Consider the following 21,612-nt stretch of genomic DNA (forward strand, 5'->3'; position numbering starts at 1 on the left):
TATTTAGTATGACAGTTACATTGTAATGTGGTGTTTTGGTCACCATATTTCGCCAAGTAACGCCAGTAGAATATGTCAAAGCAGTTGGTGCGACAGGTGCAACCAATTCACGGCACATTACGACACCGTTGTATTGAGCCGGCCACTTGGCGAAACGACATAAAATACTGCTGGAACGCATCAAAACCAGATTCAGGATGTACGGATAATGTATTATATGAATATATATTCGAAAATAAACTCACAACAATCCCTATAGACCACGGTGAGAATCACCACTCATCGTGTACTGATCACGGGTAATCTACTAGTTGAGAATATCTTTGGTCGACGACACGCAAAAAGGCTTTCACTTCCACGAAAGACACACTTTTGTTGTTTTATGAGAGTAATTAAATGTTATATGACAATTATACGGCATTTATATGTTTCTGGGACATTATCTGGCCATGTGCGCGGTATTTGGTGAAATAATTTGAGGCAAAGTCGTCGCGACACGTGCAACTGATTTACGGTACATTTCCAACACACTTGTCTTGAACTGGCCACTTGACAAAAGAACACTGAACAGTGTTGGAACGCATCGAATCCACAGGGACATTGAAAAAGGTTAGAATAAAATAGTATTTACGAGAATACATTGTTCAAATAACCAATTTACTTCATAGAGAGCACGGTGAAAATCGCCCTCGTCGTTAATCTCCATTTGAGAACATCTTTGGTAGACACACTTTCCGGTAAAGATGGCGCTGATGGCGACACTGCGGAGGACGTGCTGCCTGTTGACATCCAGACTCTCCGTCCTTCCTCTCGCCGCAGCTCAAACGCACATCTCCGTCAGCTGCGACGTGGTGCCTCTGACCTCGCTGTCCAGACCTCCGTGGAGGGAGACGAGGCTGGTGCCAGAGGAGGAGGAGCGGCGGCAGCACGCCGTCCTGACGAGCGCCGTCAACCGACGGATCGAGGAAGCCGACTTCGGTCGTCTCTTCGCCGTGGTGCACTTCGCCAGCCGCCAGTGGAAGGTGTGGTGGAAAAAAATATACTAACTATTGACAGGAAAATAGACACTAATTGAAATTCATATTTGAAAATTGAGTAATTTGCTCAATTGTATTATCTTTGCAAAGAAGTCAAACAATTAACACGTTCGCAATTTCCAGATTCACCTATTTGTAGATTTTTTTTAATTTATTTTTTTATTTTTTTTCCCCTTCCCTGTATCCCCTGTTATTCGCTGAAACCCTCACCTATTCGCTGCTCTTGTACTAAAATGTAGTTTTGCTGCCATTTTGGTGCGCAGGGGCTACAGTATTTTGCGGGTTTAGTTTAGACAAAAGTAATTATTTGTCACAATCTTGGTGCCAAGAAAGTATGTTGAGGTAACTTGAGGTGTTTCATTTTGAGAGTAGTGTTTTGCCACTCTTGGTTCCAAGGAACTATGTTTATGTGAGTTGAGGAGTTTCACGGCGAAAAAGTAGTGCTTTGCCGCCATCTTGTGGTATCTCTAGGCAATTATAAACTTTTGTAGCTGGGTGTCGATTACCCAAGATTAATGGCGGGGAATGGTAAATAGAATGAACAGAACTTTAAAACTGAGGCATTTAGCAAACCGTGATTTTTGGCATACCGTATAATAGGGCTGCACAATTTATAACATTTTATCGTAATCATAATTTTGAAAGCCACTATTAAAATAACCAGCTTGATCAAGTATCGTTATACGTATCGCTTGTGATTGGCTCGCTCTGGTCATGTGCCATTCTGCCGCATTTGAAAACATGTCGTTTCCAAATATGACCTCAAAGCGCCACCTTGTGGTGTAATATGTTAGTTTGTTCGAGATTTTGAAAAGGTTAGCCTCATAATGTATAGTTAAACTTTTGAACTCATAAAAACCATTAACTTTGGAACTATTTCATCTACACAAATTTGGACTTTTTATGCAACATTATTACAAAGTGCAATTGTCTAAATCAGTGGTTCTCAACTATTCTCACCTTGGGACCCGAATTTTCCTATTGTTACAAAGTCGTGACCCAGTTTCATCAAACGTGAGCATAATAAAGATCTATTTTTTTTAATTGCCTTTGAAAACACATGTACAACATGCAGTGTTTTTTCTTATCACTTCCTCCTTCCAAAGCGACGCTTGTGATTGGCTCTTTCTGGTTCTCTTGCCATTTTTGCCGTCGTCTCAAACAAGCCATATTTTTACAAATATGACGTTAAAGCGCCACCTTGTGGTGCAACTTATAGTTTGAGATTTTGAAAAGGTTAGCTTCAGTTGCACTTTTGAAAACGACTTTTGAACAGTTAAATTTTAGTTTTTTATGGAACACGTATGTGTGTGTGTGTAGATAGATAATTCGTCATGTTTTGTCATCAGTTTATTATTTGTGAACAAATATGTGGTAAATTCCAAAGTTATGATCTATGGTTTTAATTAAAAAAAAATTTGAGGAAAAATTCAGTGGTCCTGTTGATGCATTGATTCAAAATTAAGAAAAGTCATCAACATTTCATTACTTATATTACTTTGAGAAACTAATTGAAATAGTTACACTACATTTTCAACAGGGTAACTTGTAACTGTAACCAACTAGTTTTCCAAAATCATCTTTCTAACCGAGGTCAAACGTTCCGTTCCGTAGGTGACGGACGAGGACCTGATCCTGGTAGAGAATCACGTGGAGGCGGTGTGCGGCGAGCGCCTCCGCCTGGAGAAGGTCCTGCTGGTGGGGGCGCGAGACTTCACGCTGGTCGGCCGCCCGCTGCTGGCCAAGGAGCTGGTGCGTGTGGACGCCACCGTACTGGAGAAGACTGAGTCGTGGCCCAAAGTGCACATGCAGTTCTGGAGGAGGCACCGCTTCCAGCGCAAGAAAATAATAGTGCAGCCGCAGACCGTGCTGAGAATTAACCGCATACAGCTTGCGCCCGCGCTCACGTGATCACAGGCCGCTTAAAAAGAAGAGAAAAAAAAACCTTGTTTGTTTGTTAATTTGTACAATTGATCACAGGAAAACCCTGTGAGCATTTATTTGATATCCTACAAGTTCATAGTAGTAGAAAGACTGGGGTGCACTTGTAGAACAGCTGTCTTACTAACGACGTTTTCCTCCCATTACTCTATGACATCTCGGCGCACTAGTAGAACGACTAAATGTAGTTCGATGTAGATGAAGTTAGCAAGAGAATTTGTAATGTGACTGGTAGTTCTAGTAGCACACATTTGTCAACTAGTGCAGTTTTGCCTCACTTGTAACAGTTTTACTAGTGTACTGAATTGCCTTGTGAGGACCAAGAGCATATTAGTACATAGACAAATCAGTGCACTAGTAGAAAGACTCTTAATAGATGTTTTTTTCCACTATTGTATGAGTACAAGTGACATTATACAATTCTACTAGTAAACATTAGCACTTTACTACTTGTTGTAGTAGGATTTAGATGTCAACTAGTGCAGTTTTTTGCCTCAGTAGTAGCATTTGTTCAACAAGTGCACCCTAGTTATTCCTACTAGTGCCCTGAAATATCTTCCTAGCGAGGACAAAGACTGTGCTAGTACATCATAGAAGTACCTTAATAGTGATGTTTTTTTTTTCCACTACTGCATGACGTATCTGCGCACTAGTAGAATGATGTTACTAGCAAAACCGTTCAGTAGTTGCTAAGTGCTACTAAGACTACTAGTGACATAAAATTCTACTAGTTCCACATTCTGGGACTAATAAAGGTTCTCAGTTACCGTCTAGGGCTTCACTAGTCATACTAGTAGTGCAGTTATGCCTCACTACTAATGGAATTGTCCTGCTAGTACTCCAAAGTTGCTTTACGAGTGAGGCATGCACTATTGACCACATCGTACTAGTGACAAAATTAAACTAACATCTAGCACTTTAGTAATACTAGTAGTGTGCAGATGTCAACTGGTGCAGTTTGACCTCAGTAGAGTAACATCTAGTTAGTTCTACTAGTGTGCAAAAATGTCATGCAGTAGTTAAAGGCAGAAGTAGAAAACGTTACTAATGCGTCTTTAATTGCTCAAACTGCTTTCCTAACATGGTGCCCTCTCACGCACTTGTTCTAAAAATAGTTCAGTGATGGGACTTGTAGAATCGATCGTTTGAAATAAAGTGTTAAATATTATTCATGTTTGTTTCCTACCTTGTGAAATTATTGTTGGGAGAAGAAACTGATAAACTTTATTTTTTTTCGCAAATAATCATTAACTTAGAATTTTATGGCTGCGACATATTCCAAAAAAGCTGGGACAGGGGCATCTTTACCACTGTGTTAGATCACCTTTTCTTTTAACAACATTCAATAAACATTTGGGAAATGAGGACACTAATTGTTGAATCTTTGTAGGTGGTGGTATTTCCCATTCTTGCTTGATGTACAGCTTTTACGCTTCATAATGCGCCACACATTTTCAATGGGAGACAAGTCTGGACTGCAGGCAGGCCAGTCTAGTATCCGCACTCTTTTACTATGAAGCCACACTGCTGTAACACGTGCAGAATGTGGTTTGCCATTGTCTTGGTGAAATAAGCAGGGGTGTCCATGAAAAAGATGTCCCTTGGATGGCAGCATATGTTTCTCCAACACCTGTATGTACCTTTCAGCATTAATGGTGCCTTCACAGATGTGTAAGTTTCCCATGCCATTGGCACTAAAACAGCCCCATACCATCACATATGCTGGCTTTTGAACTTCGCGTCCATAACAGTCCAGATGGTTCTTTTCTTCTTTGGCCTGGAGGACACGACATCCACAATTTCTAAAAACAATTTGAAATGTGGACTCGTCGGACCACAGAACACTTTACTGCTTTGCATCAGTCCATCTTAGATGAACTCTGGCCTAGAGAAGCCGGTGGCGTTTCTGGGTGTTGTTGATTAATGGCTTTTGCTTTGCATAGTAGAGTTTCAAGTTGCACTTACGGATGTAGCGCCGAACTGTATTTACTGACATTGGTTTTCTGAAGTATTCATGAGAGTGGTGATATCCTTTACACATTGATGTGTAAAGGATGCCTGAGGGATTGAAGGTCACAGGCATTCAACGTTGGTTTTCGGCCTTGCCGCTAACATGCAGTGATTTCTCCAGATTCTCTGAACCTTTTGATGATATTATGGACTGCAGATGATGAAATCCCTAAATTCCTTGCAAATGTACGTTGAGGAACATTGTCCTTAAGCTGTTCGACTATTTTCTCACGTACTTGTTCACAAAGCGGTGATCCTCGCCCCATCTTTGCTTGTGAATGACTGAGCAATTCAGGGAAGTTCCTTTTATACCCAATCATGGCACCCACCGGTTCCCAATTAGCCTGTTCATCTGTGGGATGTTCCAAACAGGTGTTTGATGAACATTCCTCAACTTTGAGTCTTTTTTGCCACTTGTCCCGGCTTTTTTGGAACATGTAGCAGCCATAAAATTCTAAGTTAATGATTATTTGCTTAAAACAAAGTTTGTCAGTTTGAACATTAAATAATAGTGTATCCAATTAAATATAGGTTGAACATGATTTGCAAATCATTGTATTCTGTTTTTATTTGTTTAACACAACGTCCCAACTTCATTGGAATTGGGGTTGTAGAAAGAAACACATTTTCAAGAGCTTTCTAAGTCTTTTGTGTGTGTGTTTAGTGTATTTTGTTTGTATATGCTTTGTGTGTGTGTGTATTTTTTGTGAGAGTGTGTTTTGTGTACGGTTTGTGTTTTGGTGTCTCAAATTGAAGAGCTGTTTCAGCTATAGTGACTGACGCTCAAAAGGGCAAATTTGGGCGCTAGTGCACGAAAAACTTGTGATTAGATTCAAAAGAGGATTTCCAGAATGATTTCCAGAAGTCTGATGAGATTGGTCCAGAACACTGAGTCGTCCTCATCGAAGTGTTTGTCCTCTGTCGCGGCCGCCTCCGTTTTCTGGGCCTCCTCAGCACCGAATGGGTCATAGGTGCCGGCGCCGCGGTCATAGTAGACCCTCATCTCGAAGTCGCTGCGACGATGAGACGGGTGCCCGTAGACGGCGATGCCCACCGGTCGGGCAAACTCGGCGGGCACGGCCACGGCGTCACGTCCACAAGTGGCCGACTGCAGCTTGTAGGCATCAAAGCTGGGCCTCAGCGTGGCGTCCGACACGTAAAGGTCTGCGTCGCCCGTCACGCTGTGCACGTGCAACACGATGGCACCATCGTGGTTGAGTCGCAGGTAGCTGTAGTTGCCCGCGCCCACCTGGCCCTGGACCACGTGCAACAGGACCCACTCGGCGGGGACGCCTGTCGCGCCATCCTCCGACCAGCATGCCAGGCAGCGCAGGTGGCACAGCACCAGGAAGATGACTGCGGCGTCAGACACGGTGTGGCGGCGAGGCGGCGGCATCATTGTGGAGGACGCATCTGGTGAGCGAGCGGTGTTATGCGACGGCCGATAAAGTGGCAGAGACGTCGTCACGTGCCGGACACAACATTAGACAGACCTGTACAATCACAGCACGTTATTTTCAACAGCACTCGCAGTACAGGCGACCACCACTAGGTTGCACATTTTGAAGCCACCAATTTACAGGATTTTACAATATATCGTAAACCTTCGCATAGTCACTGTTTGGCATTAGCACATTCATATTTTGCTACATTTTCTTTTTAGAACTTAAACTAGTACTTTGCTGCTATATTGGTGTCAAGGATGTTGAAGTGAGGTGAGGAGGTACATTTAGACAAAGTAGTGCTTTCCCACCATCTTGTGGCATCTTGGTGTCAGGAACTATGTTGAAGTGAGTTGAGTAGTTTCATTTAGACAAAAAAGTGTTTTGTCTCCATCTTATGGCATCTTGGTGTCAAGGACCGACAGTCACCTCCAGAAGTATTGGAACGGCAAGGTCAATTCCTTTGTGTTTGTTGTATACTGAAGACATTTGGGTTTCAGATCAAAAGATGAATATGAGACAAAAGTGCAGAATTCCAGCTTTTATTTCATGGTATTTACATCTATCTGTGTTGAACAACTCAGGACAGAGAACCTTTTGTCTGAAGCCACCCAAGTGAGCAAAGGTATTGGAACGTGACTTATGGGTGTTTCTAGTTGCTCAGGTGTTGCCTTTTAGATTGTTTGCTTAAACATTAGATAGTGCTTGTTTTTGGCTTTGGGTTTCACCTGTGAAAACTGCATTTGCTGTTAAGCAAACATGAAGACCAGAGAGCCGTCTATGGGTGAAGAGCAAACCATTTTGAAGCTGATAGAAGAGGGAAAATCGTTCAGAGCTATTGCACAAACATTGGGGACAGCCAATATAACAATTTAGAATGTCTTGAAAAAGAAACTACTGGTGTACTGAGCAACAGACATCGAACAGGTCGGGCAAGGGTATAAACAGCTGTTGATTACAGAAACGTGAGAGCTGTGAAGAAACAATAAATCAGTGACATCAGTGCCAACCTCCACAGGACAGGGGTGAAGGTATTACAATCCACTGTTCGAAGAAGACTACACATACATACCATGCAAACCACTCATTGGCAAAAATAAATAAATAATCGGAAGGCCAGATTGGATTTTCCAAGGAAGTACAGGAAGTCCTCGATTTACGAACGAGTTCCGTTCCTACGCTGGCAACGTAACCCGAATTTCCGCGTAAGTCGTTGAAATAGTTCTGTTACGGGTATTGTCCCACGTGAATGTGACAGTAAGCTCAGTGTGTGTGGGCGTGTGCGATGTGTGAGACGGGATTGTGAAGGAGGAAGGAGTGGGCGCAGGTGTGAGTGTGTACAGTTGCAAGTGTAATGACGGCGATTAGCGGAGGACCCGTTGACATTGAATGTGCAGAAGAGCTAATAAAGCCATAAAAGCAGCAAATCGGTGCTTTGCGCCTTTGTTGTTGCCACCACCCAGCTCAGCTGTGCAACGAGAGAAGGGAGTTAACCCCGAAGAGGACAACCTTGGCACTGGAGAAGGCGTCTCCCGACCACGGTCAGGTGACCGTAGCAGGAAAGGGTAACACTTCGTATAAAGAAACTAAAATACATTAAAATAAAAAAATAAGATGCTGTACTTACCATTACTGCTGAGAGTGTGAAAAAAGGCAAAGATACTCCCGGCGCACAAACAAAGACAAGAACTATGCACTAGCTAAGCAGAAACACTACGGTGCTGGGGACAAAATGGCGGACGAGGCATGGGCGTCGTAAAGTCGAAATGTTGTAGGTCGAGTACGACGTAACTCGAGAACTTCCTCTACAGAGATGAACCACAAAAATTTTGGAACAAAGTTTTATGGACTGATGAGACCAAGATTAACCTCTAACAAAGTGATAGGAAGGCCAAAGTATGGAGAAAGAAAGCATCTGCTTATGATCCAAAACACACAAGATCATCTGTGAAGCATGGTGGCGGTAATGTCATGGCTTGGGTTAGCATGGCTGCTTCTGGAACGGGCTCACTCGTCTTTATTGATGATGTAACTCATGATGGTAGCAGCAGAATGAATTCTGAAGTCTACAAAACGATCTTGTCTGGCAATTTACAGAAAAATGCATCCAAACTAATCAGGAGAAGCTTCATCATGCAACAAGACATTGACCCAAAATACACTGCCAACACAACAAACGACTTCATCGGGGGGAAAAGTGAAAGGTCTTAGACTGGCCAAGACAATCTCCGGACCTTAACCCAAAAGAGCATGCATTTTACCTCCTGAAGCGCAGACAAACATGAACTGAAAGAGGCTGCAGTGAAGGCCTGGAAAAGCATTTCAGATGAAGAATGCAACAGTCTGGTGAAGTCAATGGGTCGCAGGTTTGATGCAGTTATTGCAACTCAGGGCTATGCCACCAAAATATTAAATGTTATTCACTTTGTTAATTTGACAATCTCTGTTCCAATACCGGCGGCCGACTGGTTAGAGCGTCAGCCTCACAGTTCTGAGGACCCGGGTTCAATCCCTGGCCCCGCCTGTGTGGAGTTTGCATGTTCTCCCCGTGCCTGCGTGGGTTTTCTTCGGGCACTCCGGTTTCCTCCCACATCCCAAAAACATGCATTAATTGGAGACTCTAAATTGCCCGTAGGCATGACTGTGAGTGCGAATGGTTGTTTGTTTCTATGTGCCCTGTGATTGGCTGGCAACCAGTTCAGGGTGTACCCCGCCTCCTGCCCGATGACAGCTGGGATAGGCTCCAGCACACCCGCGACCCTAGTGAGAAGCGGCTCAGATAATGGATGGATGGATGTTCTAATACCTTTGCTCACTTAAAAAGTGGGTGGCTTCAAACAAAACAAAACAAAAGGTGCTCTGTCCTGAGTTGTTTAACACATCTAGATGTAAATACCATGAAATAAAAGCTGGAATTCTAAACTTCTGTCTCATATTCATCTTTTAATCTCAAACCCAAATGTCTTCAGTCTACAACAAAAACAAAGGAATTGACCTTATCGTTCCAATACTTTTGGAGAAGACTGTATATTGAAGTGGGTTGAGGAGTTCCATTTGGACAAAAATTGTCATGTCACCACCTTATGGTAGCTTGGTGTCAAGGAACTATGTTTCAGTGGGTTGAGGAGTTTCATTTAGACAAAATATCGTGCTTTGGTACCATTTTAGTGTCAAGGAACGATGTTGAAGTGAGTTGAGGAGTTCCATTTAGACAAAAGAAGAGCTTTGCCACCATCTTATGACATACTGGTGTTAAGGTACTATGATGACATCAGTTAAGGGTTTTCATTTTTTCATGCCGCCATCTTTTGGCATCTTGATGTGAATGACCTACGTTTAAGTGGGTTGAGGAGTTTCATCTAGACAAAAACAGTGCTATGCCGCCATCATGTAGCATCTCGGTATAAAGGAACTACGTTAAAGTGAGTTAATGATCGCTGACTGGTTATCGTTTTATTTTGGTTTTTTTTTTTTAAATCGCTGATTGGCTCCAAAGATCCTGATCGTGTAAAGTTAAAATGTTAGTAAATGTCTGGGAAGGATAAATAAAGCGCTCTCTCTCTCACTCATATTATATATAAGAATTACATGGTCTCTTTCACCAGGTTGGTCTGGAACATATGCCCCACAATAAAAAGGGGTTCTTGAGTAACTTTTTCCACTTAAACAAAAAAAAAGGTGAAATTTTTCCACGTATTGAGTGTCTGGCAAGATTTTTTGCAAATCAACAGAACTCACGTCAGGTCAGCGGAGAAGCTCCAAAGCCAAAAGTGGAACAGGCCAGACAAAAATAAGTCACCCATTAATTACTGACAACCACTGATGTTCTTTTACACACTCGGGCTGCCATTCACGACTTATTCCCTACTCAGTAAATAGTCAGCTATATTGTCCACCAGCTAAAGATTCCTAACAAGTCCACTTAAGAGCCGTATGTGGTCATTAGGGAGTATGGAATGAATGAATGATTCCGAACGTAGTGAAATGAAAAATAGCTTCAGAACGCTACTCGGGTAGCTGTAGCATAATTACAACATACCAGATCGTCAGTTCACCTTCTGTAAATAAATACTGAACAAACAAATGCATTATAACACCATGATAAAGTTTTCAGCTAACTGTATTTTACAAAATGAATATAAAACCAACAGTAGGGTGCGGGCTCTCTCCCGTGATATGCAAAAGAATTACAAAATTAAACAAGTAAATGTACATTTAAAACATGCAATACAATCAAACATATTAGAATGAAGCTGGTAGCTATGATACAGCCTGTTAAAAAAAAAAAAAAAAACTCAGTATGGTTTACTTTTTGAGTGCAGTTCAGTTGTATTTAAATTTTACTTACATTTGCATTCAACCATTAAGAACACTGTTTTAAAATGTGTAAGTAAAAACTTTTTTAAACATTTGAATAAAAAAATATAGAACTTTTATGTATAGTACGTTTAAATCCAGCTTAGTTTTAATTTTTAAGAATATAGTAACACATTTGCATGCAGTACTGTGCAATTTTATTGAACTTACAAATGCAGTTCAGTTTTATTTAACGTCGAAATACATTTACGAACTGTTTTTAAACATTTAAGTAAAATTTTTATTCAATTTACGTGCAATACATTTCAATTTACGCGCAGTGTTAATGTTCAATTTGTATAATATTACAGTGACTTGCCATAATATTAAATACACTTAAGGAATAAAACCTGCCTAGTTTTTGATGAACACTTGTTACTCCATTTTAATGTTGGTCATGATGGTGGTACTTGGAGATCTAAGTATTTTTTCCAGGTGACAAAAGTTTGAGAAACACTAATATAGTGGATAATCTATACTCACTACACATGTAAAAAATAAAATAGGAGTGATTCAAACAGTCATACATTGATGATGAGCGTCAACAAGTGATACGCTGACGCTGAGCTTGTCGATTTTATTTCCAAGAAACCGTTTTCCAACCTTTTCCATATTCACAAAGGCATTATTTCGTATTTTTTTCACGATGTTATTGGAGACATAAATTGAAGTTGATGATCACCGAGTTAGCTACCTAGCAGCTAGCCGTTAATAAGTAGTACGAGTTCAGAACCCGCTCGAATCGAGGGAAAACGACCAGCAACGCGCCATAACCACATTATGATCAAAGGCGTAAGAGAAAGATACGTTAGTTATTAATGACATAAATACAAAATAACACTTTGAACACGCTTCTGCGGTCACTTACGCGGCCGTCATTTCCTCCTCTTCTTCTTCTGCACCTGCTGAGCACAATCATCACCCAACGGCGCCCCCAACAGGAAAAGGAGGGGAACCGCGACTAAATCAATTCGAAATTTTCATGCTTTTTTTTTTTTACTACGTTACTTGTATTTGTAATTCAAATCGATTGTAGTTCCCTATAACCACGAATATCTAAAATGCTAACTGCAGCCTCGTGAGTGTTTTGATATAACAAACATGAAAAAACGTGTATTTTATTGGAAAACGTCCTGTAAACTTCCATGGGAATTTATCTAAACGTGTATTCTGAAACTATTCCAAAACTGAAACAGGGAATTAAGGGTAGTTTACTGTGAAGGTATCATATTTAAGTGTAAATATATAGCCATATGCAAATGTCTATGAAAAAAGCTCTCCTTGCCCAAATGTGAGGGGTTTAGTCCCTTCACAGCTTAATATTTTTCCAGCACTTCATTTGAGCAGCATCATTAATTCCAATGTCAAGTTTCCTACTTTGGAAATTCCCAGAATTTTGCAATCCTTCTGGCCACCGATATGAATTTGATTTGTGTATCGGTTGCTTGTAAAATGTAATTTTGTCTCACACAATCACAAATGATCTCACATTATATAATCCTTTCACTTTAATGAACACCGAGCGTACTTTCAACAAAAATAAAAGAAACAAACGTTCCTGGGTGTGGCGTCTGGGGATCTGGATGATTCTGAATGATTCCATAAACACATACATCAAACTGGCAAGTTGATATTCATATACTTTAAGTTCTTCCACAAGTCTGAATTGTGCCACTCGCATCTGCGCGAGTGTTTCTTTTTCCTTTCATTTCATTTCACTTTCATTTCCCTTACTGCAAAGCAGTCGACCAATTTAAGGCTTCCGGAGAGTTCCACGAAAAAGTCACCTGGGGATTTGGAAGTCAGAGTAGAATCACAAGATCATCTGTGATGTCTTCTCCAAATTTCTGCTCGAGGACCCCGTGGAAATCTTGAGGGGCTCGGGGACAGTTTTTATTTTATTTCTCTCAATCTTTAATGATCAGTTGAAGTGTTTCCGTCACATACTTTTAGTACTGTGCTAACGCAGCTAATGCCGGCTTTTCAGCCAATCACAGCACTCAAAAAAAAGTCGGCAAATTGGAGGATGCGGGTGTTCCCGCCCAACACCAATTAAATGCACACGAAAGAAACAAACTAAAAAATAAAAAAAAACAAAAGAAAACGATAAAACAAAAGAAAATGAGGAAGGGAAAAACGAAAGAAAAAAAAAAAAAAAAAGAAAACCACTCCCCCAGAAACAGGAAGTGTGTTGGGAAATTGAAAAAAAATCATTCTAATAGACACCAAATCAATATTTTCACACAAGATTTGTTTATATGAATTCATGTTATAATTGTTACAATGGAAAATTTATCAAATATTTTGTAGGTATTTCTTGGGTCAAATTTGTGTAATTTCCACGATTGTATTTTTTTGTAACATTTTTGTATTTTCATCTTTTCACATTTTTAGTAGCATAAGTTTGTCCAATATTTTTTGTCTCTCAAATATTTGAATCAAAATTGTGTATTTTCACAATTGTGTACTCTGGGGGTGAAAATGTTTTTGCCAGTTTTTTTTTTCTCCATTTGCATTTTTCATGAAATTATTTTATTCTATTTGCATATTTGTGTGCAGTATGTTGTATTATTTCCCAATATTTTAGTATTCTTGGTGTAATAAATTATCATTTTTATGCACTGGGAAATTAAAAAAACAACTTATAAACACCAAATCAAGAATCTCACGTGATTGGTTTATGAATTCCTATTTTTGATTGACTGCACTGATTTGATGTAAAAACCTTGGTGTCTATTGCAAGAGATTTTGATTTTTTTTGTACAGTATTTGCATATTTCCATTTGTTTGTATATGTTTTCTTAATATTTTATCTTTATCTAATAGATGTATTTCTTTGTCAAAAGTATTTTCATATTTGAGTATTTACCAAATATTTGTGTCTATTTGTGTTGAGTATTTCATTATGTTATGACATTTAAGTATTTTTTCCTTAATCTTATTACATTTTGTGTGCTGGGCAATTGGAAAAAAAATGTACTTATCAACACCAAATCGAGATTCTCACATGATTGGTTTGTTATGAATTCATATTATTATTATGACTATTATTGATTGACTCTACTGATTTGATGACGTTAAAACCTCGGGGTGTGTGTATTGCTGGAGAGTGTGAACCAACCGACCACCTGATGCCTCTTCAACACACTTGGCCAATAATGCTGAGTGAGTCATGCACGATAAAAAAGGGCTTCACAGTTGTTTGGAGGTGGGCGAGGGTGTTGTTGACAAGTCTTGGTGGTGCTGGAAGGGGGGGGGGGGTAAAAGGATGCTAAAAACAAGCATCTCGGTCCAGGTGCAAATAATGTAGTAGTTTTATGTAGTCTGTGAGATTCTTGGCTTTGCTTTGTGGTGTTCAGCGTCTGGAAAGAAAATGAAGCCTGCTAGTACGTCCTGGAACAAGGGGCAGGGAGGGAGGGTATGTGGTGGGGTGGGCGGGGTGGGGGGGGGGGGATAGAATCTCAGACAGGGGGCGCCATGCGGTGCCTTAGATATTGGTGGATGTCATCGGCGTCACGTTTGAGCCAGGCGGCGTTGAGCAGGATGTTCTCGCAGCACTGCAGCACCGTGCGCTCCACTGCCGGCGTCGGGTGACTCTCGAAGAAACTCTGCGAGGGAAAATATCAGACGTTAGCCTGGCACCAGGACACAGATACAATATAAATCAATCTGATGAGCTCCCACCTTGACTTCTGAGGCCATTTTGTCTATGGCGAATCCGTCCACTGTCAGCTGAAGGATGACAAGGAAGCACAAATGTACATGACAAACGTAAACAACAAATGTATGGAAAGCCATTTGAGGATTTATTTCATATCCTTGATATCCACCTTTCAGGTCCATGTTAGGGTTGGGGGTATTGAATATTTTTACAATAGTAATAGTAACAATAGAATAATATTTTACCAGTCATCCCAGCGATTGCGTGAGTAATTGCATAAAAACTTACTCTGCAATATTAAATAACAATACCAGGCACATGTAACCATAGCCACGAGGTGATGCTCAAGCACCTGCCCTTTTGCCCTGGACAAAAAAAAAAGTGCTGTTTTTCCGGCAGCAAATTCTTTTTCAATATTTTATAATTACGGCATCCTGGCGAAAACTCTGTTCTGTGTAAGAAAAGGCACCTTACTTGAGAAGATATGTTCATGCCAACATTTATACTTCAACAGTTAAAGGTCCCATATATTTTGGCTATTTAGACTGCCAGAGAGCAACTCTTTAACATGGACTTAGTGTAAAAGTGTCAATTTAATAAAAAAATTTAGACCACCCCCTATCATCTGATTGGTTGCCTCCGTGTAGAAGACCCACTTTTGACAGCACACGTGTTTGTTATATTGACAGTGCTGGCTCAGGAGTGAAAAGGTAGGCGGAGATCTTCGCTTAGTGACGTAGATAAGCTCGAGAAATTTGAATGGCCTGGTTTCAGGCCTCATGGCAGCAAAACCTCTGGAACTCAGGACTGCGTTCATATTTCACATTTACTGAGGCACCATGACAAAATTATTACATCCCAAATACTAAAAAAAGTTGGTTTGGCAAAATACAGGACCTTTAAGGTTTACAAATTAGTAATAATTTTGCTAAATAATTAATAATACCAACTATTATACAGTGGATGTAAAAAGTCTACACCTCTTTTGACCTTTTTTGTATATATAAAAAAAAAAAAGACATTTCAATAGTGGTGTGAAGACATTATATGCACTGTAGCTTCCCGTCACCTGCTTTGTTAATAGTTTTATGATTGACTGCGTTGGTTGTGTTGACAGAAATACTTTAGTTTAATACATACTACAGTTTTTTTTTTTTTTTTAAATTGGCGAAGGGTGCCCATTTTCTTTGCTTGAATACCTACCAAAATGTATGTGCATGTGCCTGAGCAATACCAATACAAAATATGCATGTGAGGTGCAGATATTGTTGTTCATTCGGGGATGCCATCCTCACATTCTATACACTGTAGTATGTGTGAGGCTTTAAAAACCGGGGCCTTGCCTGATGAGTGACGTGAGAGTCAGCGAATGAGAGTGAAGAGTTATCGTTGGACATTCTTTGTCTTTCACGGAATCTTTTCTCCTGGCTCACACTTATTGCCACATGAGGCTGCAGGAACATTAGTTCATGTTGATAAAACAATTCTTTGGTTTGATTTTTTTGGAGGTAATCAAGTTATTCAAGTAACGATTACAGCCCTAATCCATCTATTAGTACACTGTCATCTGTAGTAGGCAACTTGGGCAAAAAAAACAAAACATTACTATTACGACAGTCACTGTACAAGTCTATCCTTATGGAATTCTGTTTTGAGCATCTGAATCATCTTAAGGTCTATGTACTAGTACGGTATTTGTCCTCACTAGTAAGACAATTAAACTCACTAATAGAGTCTGTCTTAAAGTCATGTCTTAGTCCACTACTGCATGACATTTCTGCACACTAATAGAATGACTGGGGACCACTGGGAGAATAACTACATGTTACTAGTGAGGCAAAATGTACACTAGTTGACATCTGCGCACTACTAACACTACTAGTGAAGTGATTCACTTGGCGCAGTCTACAGAAGCAGAAAAAAGATCACTATTTATAATATCGTTCTACTAGTGCGCTGAATTGTCTTATTAGTACAAAGGGCGTACTAGTACATGGACAATTCGGCACACTAGTAGGATATCAAACAAATGCTCACCAGGTTTTCCATAGTCTAATGACTAAGGTGAACTAAAACAATTAGTTACCATATTTTCACGACCATAAGGCACACTTAAAGGTCTTAACATTTTCTCCAAAATGGACGGGGCGCCTTATGTGTGCACAGAGTCTATAAATGTTGTTGTGTGATGAGCGCTCCGCTTGACTTTTTGTTTGTTTGTTTGTTTTCTTTGAGCATTTCCTGCCGACATGTTGCCTACACAAAGGAAAAGCAGACGTGGCTAAGGACAGGGGAGGGTGCGTGAAGTAGGACGCTAAAGCCACGCCCCTGCGCCGGGGTGTTTTTTTATTTATTTTATTGTATTTTATTTATTTTACTGCTTGACTGACTGGGAGCATTTCCGGGGTTTGCATTGTGCAAAACAACATCGCTTTGGCTAAGGACCCCCGAAAATGTCACCTACGAAGAGACACGCTTACGAAGCACAGTTTAAACTGCAAGCTATCAGTTACGCGGAGGAACATGGGAATCGAGCAGCCGTGAGAGAATTCAAGATCAACGAATCACTGGTTCACAAGTGGAGGAAGCAGGAAAACGAGCGTCGCCAAGTCAAGAAGGCGAAGCTGAGTTTCCGCAGAAAAAAAAGAAAAACAAAACGCGGAAACAAGGCGAGGTGGCCCGAGTTGGAAGACCAACTCGAGCAATGGATTAATGAGCAAAGAACAGCCGGGAGAAACATCTCAAGTCACCATTCGATTGAGTGCAATAACTCGTGGCTTGCCATCATTCCGGGAGGCTTGACGAACCGCTGGACATCAGTGTAAACAGGACGTTCAAAGTGAAGTGAGCGGCGTGGGAGCCATGGATGACAGATGGCGAACACAGCTTTAGTATGAGTAGGAGGCAGCGCCGGGCGAGTTACGCCACAATTTGTGAATGGATTGTGGATGCTTGTTCGAGCTTTCGCACGGCAACGAGACTGACTCGAACCTGGCGTGTTTGATTGAGAACTTTCTCAGCTGTTCATGTCAGATACAGAAGATGAGGACTTTGATGGATTTGTGGATGAGGATTGACCAAAAAATAACGTGAGTACATTGTTAAATACTTCAATAAAGTACAACCGAACTCAGTTTTGCTCCTGCTGCCTTTTTAAAAACATTGTTTTAGCGTGCATGCATGCTACCGTATGTTTTAAGCAAGTGTATGTTTTACCATGCCTGCGCCCAATAATACGGTGCGCCTTATGTATGTGTTAAATACAGAAATAGATCCCGTAACTGAGACTGCACCTTTTAATACGGGGCGGCCTATGGTCATGAAAATACGGTACTAGTCAGGCAAAACTGTGCACTAGTTAACAAATGCATGCTACCAGAACTACTAGTCACATTAGAAATTCTCTTGCTAACTTCTAGCACTTCACTATTCGTTTAGTAACGTTAACTTGCATCATTTTAAAATTTTTGTGGATTTGTTGTATTATTTGTTTAATTTTTTCCTAACATTTTCATATCGTTTCCTATAGGCTAGCAATTCTGAGTCATGGATTCACCTATTTGCTGTTTTCTGTGCGCGATCTTGTGGCATCTTGGTGCCAAGCAATTATGTTTAAGAGAATTGAAGAGCTTCGTTCAGACAAAAGTAGTGCTTTGCCGAGATCTTGTGACATCTACCGGCAATTATAAACCTTTTTTGGGTGTCAATTATTCTGGGATTTTTGCCATTAGCGGCAGAGCTTAGTCTGTTTATATTGCTTCAGTTCTCATTTGAATGTGCGAGTGCACCTTATGTTTTGACTTGTGTCGCTCCTGTCCTATCACCTCACGTACAACAATCCCTCACAATATCACTTATCACGGTTCACTTATTGCGGATTCAGTGCATCACAGATTTGTTTTTAAAAGGTATGTCGGCCAGTTACCTGCACATCTGATAGTTAGCTTAATTGGCAATATGATTTTAATGTGGCAGCAATAACTCACAAGGATAACTGGGCTCTTACTCTCAGCAGAAAAAATCTAAGTCACCAAGTTGCTTGAGGATACAAAAAAACATGACAAGAAAAGCCCCGTTTAAAACAAGTCAGTACGTTTTAGTAAAAAAAAAAAATAATAATTCACAACTACACACCTTAGCCTGACAAATAGCTAATGCACACACTCATTATGTCGACAGGAACAAATGCAAGTAAAGAGCAATGTTTGCTTGATTTTTTAGAACTACAGTACTATAGTCAAAAACATCACCAAAATTTGTTCTGGGTTCGCGTAATGGTTTTCACTGATTATATTGCCGTCTCTGTGAGGAACAGTGCCAATGCTTGAGGCAGGAAATCCCGTTCACACAATGTCAGCATGGGCTGTTGTTCACGTCAATCAAGCAGAGCACATCCATCCACCTTTAATAGACATGTGCTTGTGGAGTGTGTGTGGATGGTGACCTCAAGTGGACAAATAAAATACCTGCACTTCTCTAAAGTATCTCACATTGGCAGTGAATTACATACATTAATAAACAATTGGTCGCTACTTCAGGGATTTCATTTATAAACGAGGGGTTATTGTGTTTCCTTTGAGCAAAACGGGCGGTAATACTGCCAAGTGTCATCGTTTTGCTGTCTATAATTGCTTTGTTGGGATAATGACCTTGATGAGCCGCGACAGGAGGAATCCGCCCTGGTAGTGGTTGTGAAGCTCCTCCCAGTTGTCCTTCACAAACTTCCAGGCAGCTTTGCGGCCATGTTTGCTGCTGCCGGCCACGCCCCCAATCACCGACACCGTATCCTGAGGACGAACCTCTTCCTGACAACAACATCGTACAAATGCCAGTTAGCACACAAGGACCGAAACACACACCCAAAATTACAAAACCACAAAAAACAGACAAAAATCCATCCATCCATTTTCTGTACCGCTTATCCTCCCTAGGGTCACGGGGACCCTATCCCAGCTATCTTCGAGCGAGAGGCAGGGTACACCCTAAACTGGTCGCCAGACAATCGCAGGGTACATATAAACAAACAACCATTCACACTCGCTTTCAATTTAGAGTCTTAGAGGCAATTTAGAGTCTTCAATGAACCTAACATGCATGTTTTTGGGATGTGGGAGGAAACTGGACTACCCAACGAAAAACCACACAGGCACGGGGGAGAACATGCAAACGCCACACAGGCGAGACCGGATTTGAACCCGGGTCCTCAGAACTGTGAGGCAGCTGTGCTAACCAGTCGGTCACAGTGCCACCACTCACAAACATAAAAAACAAAAAAAGAGACAAACACAAATACACATAAAAATATACAAAAACTAAAACCAACAAAACCACACAAACAAAAACAGACAGGCCCACAAAAACACAATATCCCCACAGAAACAAAACAAAACCACACAAAGCAAAAACACATACAAACACAAAAAACTTGCACAAAACACACAAAAAACACGAAAGCCCCAGAAAAACCCACAGAAAAAAACAACGCACAAAATCCACACACACACACACACACAAAGAGCTAAAACATGCAAAACAATAAACAAAACAACAAACATGCACAAAAACAGAAACACAACAAAAAACAAATACAAAAACACCCCCCAAAAAACACACACACACACACACACACGCAATTAGTAAGGGAAAGTAGTTACCGAGAGGGCGAAGGCAAGCACTCTCTGGATGAGGTCCGGAGCAGAGATGGCGCCGAGTACTCGCTCGATGCGATTCTTCTCCTCCTGCATGTCGGCTTGCTTGTGAAGCTGAGACAGAAAGACGGGACAAAGTCAAACATTGTTGCCGGATGGAGAGAAGAGCACAAACAACCCCAGACCGATGCCCGACTTACCCTGAGCATGGTGTCTAATGTGCTACTGTCGCCGTGCTTCAGCACCGTTAAATAAACCTGAAAGCACACAACAACACAATTAACATCTGTGTGTGTGTTTTGCTTTTTTAAAAACATTTATTCCAAAAGAAGGATAACTGTCGACAAGGACTACAGTGAACCCCTATGTAGTGTGCTTCATCTTTCATGGCCCCGCCATATTGCAGATTTTATTTATTATTATTTTTTTTTTTACTGTACTGTAGACAGGCGAGTCCAAATTTAGAGTTGCCCGACTTCAATGTAGTACCACATTGTGTCACACCATGGCGGGCAGCACTGGACTCTACTTCAAGAGATGCAGCACAATTAAGAGTAAGAAGAAGAGACAGTGACGGTTGCCAACTACTCTAAGCTCCAGTAATAGTTGTTGTTCCCACAGAGCAGAGAGAATATATGCCAATGGGTTTTGTTGTATGCTGCTGGTATGTCTTGCTGCCCCGTATGTTAAGTACACTTGTTTTAAGGTTCAGAATGAAGGCCTTTTCACACCACACTTGCTCAATGTGAAAGGACCGCACGTCACCGCGACAATGACCACAGTGCCCAGTGCAGTGTGCCCAAATTTGGAGGTGCTGATGCAGACGCATATCTGGAAGTAACAAGAAAGTTTTCCCGACTGGAGTAGACCGCCCCTCTGCAACTTCGGCAAGATGTATGTCTTTTACAAAAGAAAGCCCTGGCGTTGCTCATTTTAAGGAGGAGGAGACGAGGTGCAGAAAAAAAAGAGGAAAGGGGTGCACCCCATAGTAATTGTTTGTCGGGACCTCAGAGAGTTTAGGCTTCTTCATTACCCTAGACGAAAAAAAAGCACACGGAAATCACAGCGCCAGCCCCCCTCCCAATGGAGGGCCATTTTGACGTCACCGTGATATCGCACTCCAAATAGAACTTCTATTCGAGGTCGCTCCGCCGAGCGTCAGCCGCTTTCTATATTGTCGCTCCGCGAGACGGCAAAAAGCACTGTCGCCCTTTCAGCAGATACACAATGAATGGGAAAGTCACGGGCGTCAATCGCAAAGCCAAATGCGGTGTGAAAAGGCCTGTACCGTAACATCTATGCTAATTTCTTTTAGCCCATCTATTAAGATTTGCATTATATGTTAGCATTAAGCTAGGTGACGTGTTATTATATGATTTGGTTGGACATTTTGGTTTAAATATACAATGTTTAATTGTATATTTAATTCTTGTTTGTTTTAAATGCAGTTCTCAGAGTGTTAAAGTAGCAGTTGTTGGAAAATCCATAGCTACCCTATAAACAGAAATTCCAAGAAA

At 41.0% G+C, this 21,612-nt stretch overlaps 3 protein-coding genes across 4 annotated transcripts in view; 1 reads left to right on the plus strand and 2 right to left on the minus strand.

Annotated features, from left to right (window-relative positions):
- The first annotated feature begins 510 nt into the window (after positions 1-510).
- Positions 511-4,342, plus strand: mrpl21 (mitochondrial ribosomal protein L21). 2 transcript variants are annotated; one of them, XM_061680259.1, is made up of 3 exons: positions 511-609; positions 726-1,022; positions 2,652-4,342. In XM_061680259.1, exons 2-3 carry the CDS (start codon positions 744-746, stop codon positions 2,946-2,948), a joined length of 576 nt encoding a protein of 191 aa, XP_061536243.1. In that variant the 5' UTR covers positions 511-609; positions 726-743; the 3' UTR covers positions 2,949-4,342. The 2 variants fall into 2 exon arrangements, with proteins under 2 accessions (XP_061536243.1, XP_061536242.1); XM_061680258.1 differs by having other exon boundaries at positions 520-609; positions 712-1,022.
- Positions 3,480-11,694, minus strand: c6h6orf120 (chromosome 6 C6orf120 homolog). The gene is made up of 2 exons (XM_061680261.1): positions 11,655-11,694; positions 3,480-6,481 (listed from the first exon to the last, which is right to left on the minus strand). Exon 2 carries the CDS (start codon positions 6,385-6,387, stop codon positions 5,821-5,823), a length of 567 nt encoding a protein of 188 aa, XP_061536245.1. The 5' UTR covers positions 6,388-6,481; positions 11,655-11,694; the 3' UTR covers positions 3,480-5,820.
- Positions 11,695-12,276: 582 nt separating this feature from the next.
- The window catches only part of npepps (aminopeptidase puromycin sensitive), a 42,960-nt gene continuing 33,624 nt past the window's right edge, over positions 12,277-21,612 (minus strand). The window contains exons 19-23 of the mRNA XM_061679896.1: positions 20,296-20,352; positions 20,102-20,209; positions 19,097-19,252; positions 14,471-14,518; positions 12,277-14,394 (exon numbers count right to left, since the gene is read on the minus strand). Of these exons, the coding sequence (XP_061535880.1) occupies positions 14,248-14,394; positions 14,471-14,518; positions 19,097-19,252; positions 20,102-20,209; positions 20,296-20,352 (516 nt within the window). The 3' untranslated portion in view covers positions 12,277-14,247. The remainder of the gene's footprint in view (positions 14,395-14,470; positions 14,519-19,096; positions 19,253-20,101; positions 20,210-20,295; positions 20,353-21,612) is intronic.

The sequence above is a fragment of the Phycodurus eques genome, chromosome 6 (genome assembly GCF_024500275.1).
Source record: "Phycodurus eques isolate BA_2022a chromosome 6, UOR_Pequ_1.1, whole genome shotgun sequence".
In the NCBI taxonomy this organism is placed as follows: domain Eukaryota; kingdom Metazoa; phylum Chordata; class Actinopteri; order Syngnathiformes; family Syngnathidae; genus Phycodurus; species Phycodurus eques.